Below are 15,124 nucleotides of genomic sequence, written 5' to 3' on the forward strand. Positions count from 1 at the left end.
GCTGGGCAGGTTATTTCTTTTTTCCTGCGTGAGCTTTGGGAGTTTGTGCCTTTCATGGAATATGTCTATTTCATCTACTTGCTGAGTTTATTAGCATAAAGTTTACAGTGTTTCTTCATTATCTTTTAAATATTTACATAGCTATAAGATCTCAAATAATGGTATCTTTCCCATTACTGATGTTGGTAATTTGTGTCTTCTCTCTTTTTTAACATTCTAGCCAGATTTGTCACTTTGGCCTTCTAAAAACCAGTTTGGGGGTTTTATTTTTTTTCTATGGTTTTCTATTTTTTATTTCATTGCTTTCCATTCTTAGCTTTATTATTTCCCTTCTTCTAATTAGTATGTTTTTAACTTGCTCTTTTTCTTTTAGTTTCTTAAGGCAGAAGTCATTGCACCGAGACCTTCCTTTCCTAATAAAAGTACTTAGTCCTATAAACTTTCACTCATCACAATCTAATTCAAATGATATTATACCACTTCATGTATAGTTTATATACTTCTTTTGTGGCTCCCACATCCACCAGCCGCCTCCCCATGCACTGCGACCAGGGGACGAACCTGCAACCCGGGTTATGTGCCCTGACCAGAAATCGAACCGGCAACCTTTCGGTCAACCAATTGAGCCATACCGGCCAGGGCCAGCTATTTTTTCACTTGTGTTAGCATAGTATATTTTAGCCCATCCTATTACTTTTAACCTATTGTGTCTTTACATTTAAAGTAGATTCCTGGTAGGGTCTTGCTTTTTTATTCAATCTGACAAAATGTGCCTTTCAATTGAGGCGTTCACACTATTTTCATTTAATGCAATTGTTGATGTAGTTGAGTCACCTTGAAATCTGCTTCCTGCCCAGAGTATTTGTTCTTTGTCGTAGTTATCCTTCTTCTGCCTTCTTTTGGGTTAACTGTATTTTTCTTTTTTAATGATTCCATTTTATCTCCTATGAAGACTAATGAACTGTATACCTATTATGTTATTTTAATGATTGCTTTAGAGTTTATAATACCCACTTTCATTCGTCACAATCTAATTCAAATGATATTATACCACTTCATGTATAGTTTAAGAACCTTATTACGAGAGTATGTTTCTCCTTTCTGCCTTTTTATTTTTGTTACCTTTTACCTCACAATACATTGTTATTATTTTTGCTTTAAGCATCCAATTATGTTTTAAATATATTTAAATAACAAAAGTAATTTACATCTGCCCACATAATTACCATTTCTGGTGCTCTTTATTTCTTTGTATAGCTCCAGATTTCCATTTGGTATAATTTTTCTTCTTTTTACATTTCCTATAATGCAGGTCTGCTGGTAATGAATTCATTCGCCTTTTGTATATCTGGGAAAAGTAGTCTTTTCACCTTCATTTTTGAAATATATGCTTAGTGGGTACTGAATTCTAGGCATCAGGTGCTTTCTCAGCACTTCAGAGATGTTGCGCCACGGTGTCTGGCTTGCACTGTTTCCTACGAGAAACGATGACGACTGCTGGCACCTTTATCTTTGTTCTCCCGTCATTTTCCAGATTCTCTCTTTATCACGAGTTTTGAACAATTTCATAATATGCCTTGTTGTCATTTTCCTCATACTTCTTGTGCTCAGGGCTGGCTCCGCTTCTTAGATGTACACATTTATGGTTTTTATCAAGTTCAGAAATTTTCCATCCTTTACTTCTGCTGTTAATCTCAGACAAGGTAGGTTTAATTTCTGGAAGTTCTATTTTTGACCTTCGTGCATCTTCCATGTCTCTACTTAACATAGTCTTTTCTCTAGCTTCCTGAACATATGGAGTACGGTTATAGTAACTGTTTTAATGTCTGCGTTCACTAATTTTATCATGTGTGTCGTTTCTGGGTCTCTTTTCATTGCTTTTTTCCTATTGTGAGTCATATTTTCCTGCTTCTTGACACGCCTGGTGATTTTTGAGTGAATGCTTGGGTACTAGATTTCTACCTACTGGGTTCTGGACAGTTTGTATTCCTACAAATACTTTGAGCTTTCCTTTGAGGTTGTTATTTGGAAAGTTTGATCCTGTTAGTTATCCAGTACCAAAACAGCAGGCAGTCCAGGCCTAATTTTGCCCCACTACTGAAACAAAACCCTTCTGAGAACACCACTCCATACCCCAAGGATGACGGGTTTCCCCTCTGGCTGATCTACTATGAATTCTTTCTGACCGTTTGAGCTCAAGGTATTGCTCTGCTAACCTTTTCAGGTAGTTTGTTCTCCCAATACTCTAGTCCCCAAATTCACCAACCACAGTGAACTATCAATAGATTATGACATTAATGTGTATATCCATCTAACAAGTACTTTGTAACAATTTCTACCCTGCTGTGTTCCAAAAGGGCAGCAGGCAGGTTTCAAGTTTATGTAATTTTTTAATTTACCACTCCTCTCTTCAAAACACCGTATGTACCATAAGACCTTCGGTTATGAAATATAAATTAATCAAATCAAGCAACCAATTAACATTAACATTAAATAAGGAAACCAAGGAAGAAAAGAAAGCTTCATGAAGCCAAGAATTTAGAAAGAACAATTCTGATTTTTTTAAAAATTGACCACATATAAATTCCTTCCTATAAAAATACCCATGTTGTCACAAATTCTGCTCCTTTCGGGGAGAGGCCTCCCAGTGCTACATTCCTAATGTGTTTCTTACTAATACTTCAAGACTCCAGCACCCAGCAGCTTCTCCCTAGCGCCGATGCTATCTTAGCTCGGCGAGCTCCTGCCCTGCCCTCAGCGGCCCAGGACAAGTGTTAACACCCTATGCTACCCTACAATTTGGGGTCGAGCTCCTGCCCCGCCCTGCAGCGGCCCGGGACAAGTGTTAACACACTATGCTACGCTACAATTTGGGGTCTTGTTTTCTCTTTCCCCTGCCATTATGTCCTCTGAAGAGAAGAGGCTTACTTGTCTTTGTAAATCTAGGGCCTGGGAGAGTACAGAGCAGTTAACTAAATAACATGTGTTAATGAATTGACCAATAAAGTAAGTACACCTTGAAATAAAAGATGATATAGGAAGAAAAGGAAATATTTGAGACAAGTCGATCTCAACAACTTACTTTATTAATATAAATTTGACTGGGGGAGGAAAATATATGTCCTTAAGAATTTTGCTATTTAACTTTCTGCTCAATGATTCTTCAGAAAGGTTGTCTGCCTTATCCCTCCTGCACAATTTAATTCAGCTAGAGGGGAACGGCAAATGACCTATCTTTATACACAGTAAGAAAATTAACAAATTAATGGTCTAGATGATAAACCAATCCCACTGCTAAGACTGTTTATGCGCTTCCTTTATTTTTAAAGCATGGTCTCACACCACTGTCTTCCAGGAATTAAGGTCAACTAAGTTTGTACAACCACATTTCTGGTCAAGAACTCTCTAACCACATACAAAGCTGCTGTCAAGCTCACTGGGGTAGCCTAAATTTAACTAAGTAGAAATAGAGCTGCTACCACCAAAGCAAACAAAAATGAACAAACAGAACACCACAAGGAACAAAGCAAAGCCACAGCACTGGGAAGCCAGAAATCAGAAGGCTGAAGGCTTACAAATGAGGATTTCCTAGAGGTTCCCCAACTCAGAGAGTTTAATAAAGATGCCAAATCCTCAGCCTTATCCCCGGGCATTCGATTGGTGCGTCCAACCCCTGTCTAGAAATGTTCTGTTTTAAACAACCGAGGGAGCCCAGCCGGGCGTGGCTCAGCAGTTGAGCAGTGGCCTAGGATCCAGGCGATCGGGGTTCGATTCCCGGTCAGGGCACATGCCCGGGTTGAGGGCTCGATCAATGACCCTCTCATCGTTGATGTTTCTCTCTCTCTCCCTCTCTCCTCTCTCTGAAATCAATAAAGATATATTTTTTAAAAAAAACAAACAACCAAGGTAAATCTGATGCAACAAATGCAATGATCCACATTTAGAGACCTCCAAGGAGACTCGGTTCAAAGGCACAAATGAGTATTAGCAGAAATCAGCGATAACATGAACTTATCTCATCCTCTAGATTTCCAAACAGAGAAGAGCAAGATGGGAGTGAGGAGAGCAGTATCGTTAAAACAAACTGGGTTTAAAGGAACAGACTAAAACATCTGTAATGCTTACTTGGGGACGTGTCCAGTTAATGAATAACCTAAGTTTACAGAAGCAAAACTTGTTTTTCAAAAATACCTATTGTGTAGAAAGAGTCATCACATTAATACCACATCTTGATTCGCTGATGCCAAGTCATTCATTCAGCAAATATTTATTGAGTGCATCTTTGTTCTGTGTGCTCAGGATAAAGCATGGACAAAACCAACAGGTGGAAACTGAGAGGCCCTCGATGCATGTACTTCAAGTCAATGGTTTACAAACCTTTTAGATGCAGACAAGGCACAAACAGGTAAGGCTAGAAGACCCTTACTCTATTGTTAGAGGGGGATGGGTTCTTTTTCCTGGGAATGGCAGGGGCACACTGACAGGAGGACTGGAGGTTAGTACGCGTACGTATGTATTATTATAAGTTTAATGAGTTCCTTTTTTTTAAAAATGTGTCTTTCGTTGAATTTTTTTTTTTTTTTAGAGAGAGAGGAAGGGTGAGGGAGAGAAACATCCACCGGCTGCCTCCTGCATGCCCCTCACTGGGAACTGGTGAGTCACTAGCAGTTAAACACCTAACGAAGGGGGAAGGACAGGGGTAAGCTAAGGCACGCCAGGGAGGGAAAAGGGGGTAAACACAGTGCATTCTAGACAGGGCTGTATGAAGGACATGGAACCTGAAATCAGGTATCAGAGTCCACAGCCCGAGACCACGCACTGCTGCACTAAGTTTCAGCATCAGCGTGCTGTCACAGTTACCTACCTACCTTTACATTTTAGCCAGGGAAGCAAATCACTTACCTAAGTTTTCTCCCTGCAACTTTGACAGGATAAACAAAATGTTCAATGCATCTCTAAGGGGCCAGGTATACAGTAATGCTAAGCGACCACTTAAATTCTACAAATCTCTTTATATAAACTTCAATGACTTTGCTTTTTCCTACTGCTCTGTCGTCAGTGTCTGGAAAAAGTGTTCAATAAGTATTGGGTGGATGGGAAAACAAGTCTACGGAGATACAGAAGCCAAAGGAAGCAGGCAAAGCCTCTTCTGGCTGATCTCCCCTCCTGATGGGCTCCCAGTCTCAGGGGCCAGTGACAGGAATGCCCAAGGCTGAGGCACACACTCAGAGAACATGGGGAACTCACTGTTGCTATCAAAGAGAAAACAGGCTAGAAGCCAGGGCAAGACCAAAGGATTGTGTCTAAGACAAAGGCAGAAAAGAATGAGCTACATCAACAACTATAAGCAAGTCTGACCGGTTACTAAGAACCTAGAGATGGCCAAAATGTAAGCATTTCTAAACAGGGGTGAAGTAGTTTTTACGGGGTCCCTGTGGCCTGTCCAGACTCACCTGGTAGAACAGTTAATGGTGCCAAGACATCACAGAACATCACCTTTAATTATGGAGAGACTTTAAAAAGGTAACATCTCGAGGCTGGGAGGTAAGGCATGTTTGTCCTTGTACATCCCTGGGCCCTAAGACACCCGAGAAAGATAAGACAAGGAGGAGCCAACAAAGGCCACTGTGGAGGAGGGGCTAGGGCAGGGAATGGTGTCCCCGAGCTAAGTAAACAGTGTTTCAAAATGGAGAACGTGAGCAACTGTGTCAAATGTCACTGACATCTGCGTAAGCGGTGACCCTGGCTGGGGCACTGCATGCCAGAAGCCAGTGCGAGCAAGAATGGCAGGAAAGACAGCAAGTGGCGTGATGCTTCTTAGGAGCTTCGCTATTGAGGAGCAGCAGCAAAAAGGTCCTGGGAGAGAAATGTGGGATTAAGAACAAGTATTTGCTCCAGTTCCTTTTTGTTTTAAAGATGAGGGCCACCGCCGCACGCTGTATGCTGATGGGAATGGTCCCGCAGAGAAATGGAGGGATGGCTGGGGCGGGGCCCACGAGCTGGGGAAGGCAAGGGGACCCAGGGCTGCGGGAGGCGCCGCCATGCCCAGGTGGAGAGTTTGTGCCCGCGCGGGGAAGGGAAGAGCGGACGGGGTGCATGTGCACTGAGGTCAGTTCACGCGGAGGTGGGAACACGGGAATTCCTCGGTGAAACAGAGAAACATCACTCATCACACGCTGAGAGCAAGGAAGGGGAAGAAAGTGTGGCGAGTCTACGCATGAAGGCGTCAGTCACAGCCACCCAAAGCAGCGCGGACGAACGCGGGGCACTGCGAGGCCGCCGGTGGGCACTGAGGGCAGCGGCAGGACGCGGGGCGAGCGCAGCCGACTGCCTGCGTGAGGGCGAAGGGGCCTAGGACAGAGAGGGCGGGAAGCCCGCGGCGCAACAGCACGCCCCTCTGCGCCCACCCTTCAGGGAATGGCACCTACAGGAATGCGCGGAAAATGAAGCAGTCACATCTCAGCCACTTGCTTTTCTCCCCTGAAGATACAGTATACACATGAGAGCGTTCGGCACATACATAACTTATGCATATGGTTTAAAGCACAGAAATAACAGAAAATTTCCAAGCTAACTGCAGATTTTTAAGGTGGTGGAAATATGAAATTTATCATTCCCTATATTGTTTCTCACCACCTTTTTATTTTACTCTGAGAATCCATTACTTTTATAAAAAGAAAAAAACTTAAGATGGAAAATCTGTAAGCCTACGGTATAAGACAGGGCCAAAGGGCCACAGTAGGCCAAACATCTGCAGGCAGATGGAAACGCACACCAAATACTGGCAATCTTTAATATACAGATGACTTAAAAATAACTCACACGGACCACTTGCCCCAACTAATCCTGGCAGGGCCTGCTCAGTTCTGGTTACACATGCTCCCCTGCTGTCCCTCACCTGTCACCATCTACCCCCCAGAAGACCTTCACCTCACCCCAGGCCTATACCTGTCCTGGAGCTACCAACATGAAACGTTTTGTGGAAAACCTATTTCTGCAATATGGGCAGAAAGACGCTACGGTGAGACAGAGAACAGAACCTCCTGCTCACCACAGAGCTACTTTGGCATTATCTCCCACACCCTGGCATATAAAAGTCTTCCTAGAAGCAGAAAAGGCCGAGAAGGACAGCAGACAGGTTCCACTGGGTAACATTCAATAAATATAATTAGATTTAGCAACCCTGAAGGAAATGGCCCAAAGAAATAAAAAATAAATTAAAAAATAGATGGACTGTTGACTCTAGGTTTAAGATGTGAGTAATGCAATATTCTAAATTACTCTCAAACAGTTTATACTGGTTTGAAATGAAGATCAAATTTTTTACCTTAACTTTATAAATAATTCAGATTTGAAAGAGACCTAGCAGTAAAATTTATTCTACATCAAGTACCATCAGTAAACATTTCTAAATTTTAGCATTAGAACAATATTCTCGTAACTCCATGATTTAAATTTGGTATACCTTCAACAAAATTTTACAAAGAGAGTACACAAATCAAAGATTATGTTTTTTTAATAATTAACTACAAAATGGAAGGCTGTCCTTGGTGCTATGGAGCAACTTTTCCTGATGTCTGTACGTCTTACACAAAATCTTAAGGATCTATTAACATAAGGTTATACAAAAACAAAAGAAAACTTAAATACCAGCAAAGTCAGGAAACAATTTAAACAATTCTATTCCAGATGTGGGGTAGAGAATAAAGACCTTAAAGAAATAAAGACACAAAAAGAAACCCCCAAATAATGTACAGCCTGCATTTACACCTGACCTTGTTTCCCTCACCCACAAAAAGATGAGGGAATGATATCTACCCAAAAGTTTTTAAATTAAATGTGAAATAGGAGGGTAAAGAAGCAAGTGAGTATAAACCAGCTTGCAACTAAATACTAAAAATATTCTTCTCTTGCTGGTTACTGGTGTTAGAGCTAGCCAACGTGAAAAATTAACAGGAAATTCAGTCATTAATGGGACTTAGGAAAAAAAATCAAATCCTGTAATTTAAATCAAATCCATTTTCTAAATGAAGCTAATTTAGCACTAATACTGAATAGATTAGGCCTTTAGGGGTAACTTTAAGATTGTCTAACTGAATTAAAGTTTTGGATGTTACCCAAGAAATCATAACATGTGAACTGAGCTGGTACAAATACTTGCAAGCTTATACAGTCCACTAAAGTTTTGTGAAAAAAATGTGAAAATTTAATTTCCCCAAATCTACTTCCTTTTTATTTCTTAGCTATTGTGACTTCTGTAAACAGTGTGCTGCCTGTGTCAAACTCAGCACAGTTTTTTGATCATGGCACTTTCAATTGTTTCATTAAATACATCCATTCACTTACATGTAAACAACTGGTTTCCCAAGTGTGAAATTCCTTCTCACCTGTCTTTGATGATCCAGATCCGCTTTGTTACCGATTAAAATCATTGGAAACTCATCACGATCCTTTACTCTGAGAATCTGTCTTTGAAACTTATAGATTTCTTCAAAACTAAAAACACAAAAACAAATTAATCAACTTGGCCCAAATAGCAGCACGTCCTATGCCCAATTTAGTACACTTTTTCTTTTTATCTATAAAAATGAAAAAAATCCAAATTTAATAAAACAGTGGGCTAGACTGAAGAATAGATCTCCATTTTGATATTGGTACAAACCTGCCTCTATCTGTGACTGAAAAGACCAATAGGAAACCCTCGCCGGTTCTCATGTACTGTTCTCTCATAGCTCCAAACTCTTCTTGTCCCGCTGTATCTAGAACTAAAGAAAAACCAACATATGTAACTGTGTTTGCGTCTGCATTTTACAAACGGCATCCCCACAAAGGCAGGCCCAGAGCACGTCATACTTAGCGTGATAAAGAAATGGCGTTCTTCCCCTCTTAGTACTTTATTCTCAATACTAAAGACAAATATATTCTAATGGCAGCCAGTTTCAGAGTTATCTTCATCAGCACAGGTTGATTTTGTAGTGAGAATATATTAGCATACCGATTACAAGGTTAAAAATATCAAGTACATCTAAGCAGATGGAGTCAGATAACCTCTGAAATCATTTGAATGCTTATCTCCTCCACAGATAGAACTAAAAAAGATACTTAGATACTTATAAATTTTAAAAAGAACTTTGCTCTACCCCTCAAACACCATACTTAAGGTGCAGGTGCTAATGTGTGTCTTCATCTCTGTGAATGAAAGAACTTATACAAATCAAAAGAACAGGCCTTTCTTTTGTGGAGAGGTGAAATGTTTGCCAAGGAAAAAACACCATTTGCTAAGGACTCTGCATAAATTCTAAGCAAGTTAACAAATATTGAAGCTCTTCTTTACTTACTTCACCCATTTTACGCTTCGTCAAAAGGTAGTGACAAGAAAAAAACCCTTAGATGTTCTAAATTAAAATTACAGCAGCCAGAGAGTGTGAGAGACACAGAACAGGTAGCCTGCTAATAGCTGTGAACCAGGACTGACAAAAAACCACTCGCAATCCTGTGTATCTGTTGGGATTTAGGAGTAATTTCCAGGTGGCTCTTTCCGTGATTATCCAAAAGAGAGAAGAGCCGGGTGCCACAGAACCCCAGGAGCCCCCACTTCTTATTTACACACGAACTTTCGAATGTGCTGCCCACTGCTAATCCACAGGAGCTTGACACCTCTTCCCGGGGACTCTCTGGGCCTACCCCAGAACAAGCCCTCTTCACTTTCTCCCATCCCCTTTGTCTCTAGATAATGGGAATCCTTTTCAGAACGGCTTACATCTTTCTCCCCAGCACTTACTGCTTGCAAAGCACGGGGGTGACATGCTGTCTTTCCTGCCCAGCCATACTGTTACTGGCTTAGACTCCATGCCCCAAGACTGGTACTTTTTTTCTAGCAATGGCCTAATAAACTCTTTCTTTTAAAAAGATTTTTAGCCATGGAAGTTAAATTTTTTGTTTAACAGTAGGAAGGGCTGAAACCTCACTTTTTTCCAAATGTCCCAATAAATACAACTTCAAGTTACAATGTTACACTATTAGTTTCACCACAACAAGATCAATTCAGGTACTGTTTAACCTTACATTTACTGAGGAATATTTAAATTCCCCAATATGCAGATTTATCAATCAAAACTAAAGAAAGAGATGGGTTTATATGCCAGATCATCTAATATTTCAATTATATTTAACCTAGAAAAACATCAGAGCTTAGTTTCTATAAATAGGATATGTGAACTATCAAATAAAGAAAGATTACTTACTATCTAGCCGAGCTGCTCGGTCATCTATCACACACTGCTTTGTGTAGGAATCCTCGATGGTTGGATCATAATCCGTCACAAAATAGGACTGTAAGAAAAAGTGCCTTATTTTAAAATTCATGTCTGCCTAAACAAGTACCAATGTAACTTTATCAAACCCCACATATCTGGAATTTATCAAAATATTTTCATTGTATTTAGGCTTATCTCTACTATGTCAATTCCCCACTAAACGAAGTACATTTAGAGCAGCTTCCAAGTGGAGAAAAGAAAATAAGTATCTCTGAATTTTCATATCTGAAATATGCAAGACAACCGTAAAAGATCTGCAGGGTTTTGTGTTTTGTTTTTTTTTTCATAATTAACACATATATAGGAATATATATATCTAAGAATCTAGATCTCAAGAAAAACTAGAAAAACACAGTAAATTATAATTCAGGTCTGTTTGCAACCTGAAAGCATCAGTCTACGGAACAAAGTAGTTTGAAACCAATGGAAACAACAGAGAGGCCTGGAAGATTCCCTTTCCCGGCTTTTCTCACACCTTGTCGCTTTCACCTGCCTTGTATATTATCATAAGGAACATGACTTCAGGACTCTCTCAATTACAGGGATCTCAAACTTATTCTTTCACTGACATTCTTGTTGTTTTATTTTAATTTCGATTTCCCTCTCCCGTTAGCAAAGCCTCCCAAACATTATCCTCTCAAATCATCACCAGCAGAAAGGACAGTTCAGGTGGCAGAGTCAGAAGGGAAGCATCTTACTTAGAGAACCACTTAAATGCTTGTGTATTACATTTCACAATTTTTTAAAAAAATGGTTTTAAGAAGGAAACAACAGCAACAAGAATCTGAGCGAGACTTAGCTCCCCATTCTTACAGAAGGGCACTAACTAGGACACTGACATCACCCTGCTTTTGTTCTGCACGTCTCCTCTCCCCTCAAAGCCTAGTTTCCCACTGGCTCATTACAAAGTCTGAGGGAATGGCCTGGAGGAAGGCAGCCTGACGCTGAGACCCACCACCAGAGGTGCTCAGCCATTCTTCAGGCAAGGGCCCCTGGCAGCTGGACCTGCTTGGCTGCAGGGGCAGGGAGTCTTAAGTGACAGCCCTGGGAATGGGGACCTATCCGAACTCCAAAAAGCTACTCAGAAACAGGCACTCTGCACAGGACAGTAAAAAAATCCCTGGTTTGTGGAGGGCAGGGTGGGAAGGGAGAGAATACTGATCTGCCTGCTACCATGAATTTACATATTTATTTTATTTTTGAAGGACACTTTCCACATTTATATTTTAGGATTAACTTTAATCACAGAATTCAGCGTCCATAATCCTATTTCCCTTTTGATGGTTTCACTTAAATGCATGACTAAACAAAGTCTGTAAAAGAAACATTTACCAACAGGAGCAGTGAGGAGGAGAAAGCCATTTCCATCACCACCCCATTTCCCACTTAAAAATAAACATATCAAAACAATCCTGAACTCACTTATTGGCACCCGCACCTCTTCAAAAAGTGAACACAAGGCAACAATATCCTTTGTACCCACTACTCTAAACAACTTAAAACTACAGTCTTTCACCAAGCAAGTTGTATAAAGCACGCTGTTTATATCTTTTTAAGATTAGTTTCCTGAAACACGTTTTTCCACAGCAGCCTGATGCCTCTTGCCCTGCTTTCATCTCATAAAACCTGAATTTCATTGAGTATTCCCAGCTTATGCCTAAATGTGCTAAATAAAGTGGCCCATCGTCCCTCCCGCTTTGTCTGAAAACATAGTGCACAAACATTAAATACATTTTTCAAATGTCCAGGTCATGCATAACAGCTAGGATTCTTTCAATGGGATGGGTTCTTTTCGCATTGTGAGACCAAATTAAAACATTAACACCTCTACAAGACTCACAGTTTAAGCAACTTTGAGGGCCATTAAAATAAATTTAGTGGCTGTGGAAGTTTCGTGTTTTCTTTGGCTGTCTTAGTTCTTGAAACACAATCTTAATGTAAAAAGTTTGCCACTTTGCTGACTAACACTGGCAAGCACTTATTCCACTCACATTAACTTTTAAGACAAATTAATTGTTGGAATTTCTGGATATTTAGGTCCACATTTCATCTTCATTGTGTCCTGTTCTCAAAATTTGCCTGCAGAGTCCAGCATCTTCTTACTATATATATGCAGATTTTAAAGAGTCATCCTTACTGAAAAGCATCTTCCTGCCTCACAAAGATCCATCCTAAGGAACACTGATTGAAAGAACAAAGATCTCAAGGTCTGGGCAAGACAGAGCTTTGGAGAGAAATCCCGTTTCCTTTACTTGCTGCAAGTAAACAAAGTTGCCTTGTGACAACTACATCTTGTTCTCGAACAGAACACTCCAAGGCAAGCCTCCTGAGTTCAGTGGCAGCATCACTCTGGGTCTGGCCGTCACAGAATCAAAGACTCCCTTTCCCTCTCATAATTCTAATAAGCCACAGGTCAGAATACGCCTAAAACGAGCATTCATCATGTGCAGGTAACAAAGACTGTCACATCCTACCACAAAGACTTAACATTTTTGTTACTTAAACTTGAGTACCAGACATTTGCTCACTAACAAGAAATCAGGCTCTGGTGAGGGACAGTCCTGGATTGAATTCTAACTCTACTTGCTACCTGTGGAACCTGAGGCAATGACTTCACCTTTCTAACCTTTAGCATCTGTAAAAGTGGAGAGTAACAAAACCTGGTGGAACAGGTAAAATGAGATAATGCATAAAAAGTGCCAAGCCATGCTGATGATTCATAAATGTTAACCATAATAATCATTGTATTATTGCTGTCACATGCTTAGATGGTATGAACTAGTATTTTTATTCAAGTATAAAGACTTGCTAATCCCAGGAACAGCTGCAATCATCCCAATCCTAGTTGTACCACAGACCAACCATGGGACTTGGTATCCAAAATGTTGGCAATCAAAATATAAGCTACCTCACCCCATCTGGGGTTCTGGAAATATTTTCTGGATCTAAGCTGTAACTAACTGTACAGGTACACACATATGTAAAAATTCATCAAGTTGTATGTGCATTTTCTTGCATAAATTATACCTAAATTATATAAATTAACAAACGGTTGGATTAAGTGGTTGCTTCATTGCTCACAGGATTCAGTCCTTTGTTTACACCGTATGCAAGCAAAGCCTTCGAATTTGATCTGTGCTGCTCACCACTCGTAGGCTTATTCTTCACTCCTTTAAATCCGTCAGCCGACTGCTCTTGCTCTCTTGGTTTCATTCATTTGCTCAACAATTATTTATGGAGCATCACAGGGACAAAGTCCCTACTTTCAGAGCCCACTGTTTTTTTGCACATCAGTAACTGTGCTGTGATGGGAGAATGAGGAGTGTTAAATGTACTGGCCAAAGAACAGCATGAAATGCCAATACCACGCTTGTTCAGAAGGCGACAAAATGTAAGGGGTTAATACTGCAGTGCCTCAATGCATAGGGACCATGTGCACATCGGCCTACAAACACAGAGCCCCAGCAATATGCCAGAAAAGAAAACAGACTCTCTACTGAAGCTGAAAACTGTTACCCACCACAGTCCAGGAAGGATATTCTGTAGCAGAGAGCAAGAAAAACACAAGCAGGTATTGCACTGCGGAAGACTGCAGAGGTTCAGCCAAGGGCAGGAAAGGAGAATGGACTGCAGTTCAGAAGAACACACTGGATGGGGGAGAGGCGGGGGCGGGGTGGGGGGATAATGTGTTTTCTTGGTATCTCAGGAAAGGATGCATAGAGAAGGATCCTAGCCAGAAAGAAAAAGAAAAAATGTGTTCTTGCAAAGCGAGGATGCCATCCAGATAGTAAGAAGGACAAAGAAACCTAAGTCTCTTTAAGGTTGTTAGGAGTGGTGGAGAAAAGTTTAGGGTTAGGGAAGCCATCCCATTCAGGCAGGGAGATTACTTCCCCTGATAAAAGCCGGTCTGGGTAAGGCTGTCGGAAGCCCTTAATAATGTGATAGCAGGAATACTATTCCTGATTATATGCCACTGGGTTGCGTGGCCAACGCAGTATCTTCCCATTCAAAGCAGCTGTCTTCGGGAAGAAAAAAAAGGGAAAGGGAAGGAATGAGAATGAGCTGACAACTTCTGCATTCAGTGGGCAAGAGTGACAACCCACTTTCTCCTGCCGCCGAGCTACTGGTGAAAGTGTAGTCCCCAAGCACTGCCACTGAGCGGTGCCTGGAACCCCGACAGGTGGTCAGAGACTGGGAAACTCAGTCAGGCCAGCTGATGGTTAAGTCTGCTACCTTGCGCATCAAAAGGATAGGAGGCTGGATCTTCTGCGCCACTGGGGAGCTGTAAACAAAGGACAGCAGTTCTGAGCACAGCACCATTCTCAGGAGAGCCTTGGAGTCCTCTAAAAACATGGGGTGCAGAAAGGGGAGGGGAAAAGGAGAGGGCAGGGGAAGGAAACAGATGAAACCATAGAGAAAAACACTGATAACTACTGAATCTGGCTCGTGTGTATAGAGTGTATACTATACTATTCTCTCTACTTTTGCATATATTTGCCAATTTGCATATGAAAGTTATTTTTTAATCTATGGCACATAAGTACTACAGGAAGGGTCAAGTCAAGGGAAGAAGGGGTGCTTTTTAACTGAGCTTTCACCTCATTCTACTCTAGACTAACTTGCCTAGAAGCCTAATTTTTTTTCTTGGTCAAAATATTTTCCAGTTTTCTTTATATTTTATTTTTTACTTTTACTGTCCACCCTTTCCCCCACTCAGATAGAATATACACTCAATAGGGACACAGATTTTTGTCAGAGGTAAAGTGACCTCCCTAGTGCTTAAACGGCTGGCAGGTCCAGCACCAAAG

The 15,124-nt window shown here is 40.9% G+C and overlaps 1 protein-coding gene across 3 annotated transcripts in view; it reads right to left on the reverse strand.

Annotated features, from left to right (window-relative positions):
• RRAS2 (RAS related 2) overlaps positions 1-15,124 on the reverse strand; it is a 68,915-nt gene that overhangs the window by 5,446 nt on the left and 48,345 nt on the right. For all 3 annotated transcript variants that reach the window (XM_087821747.1, XM_016225196.2, XM_016225198.2), the window contains exons 2-4: positions 10,245-10,332; positions 8,663-8,765; positions 8,388-8,496 (exon numbers count right to left, since the gene is read on the reverse strand). In XM_087821747.1, coding sequence (XP_087677873.1) covers positions 8,388-8,496; positions 8,663-8,765; positions 10,245-10,332 — 300 coding nt within the window. The remainder of the gene's footprint in view (positions 1-8,387; positions 8,497-8,662; positions 8,766-10,244; positions 10,333-15,124) is intronic.

Source organism: Miniopterus natalensis, chromosome 11, assembly GCF_054644295.1.
Source record: "Miniopterus natalensis isolate mMinNat1 chromosome 11, mMinNat1.hap1, whole genome shotgun sequence".
Classification (NCBI taxonomy): domain Eukaryota; kingdom Metazoa; phylum Chordata; class Mammalia; order Chiroptera; family Miniopteridae; genus Miniopterus; species Miniopterus natalensis.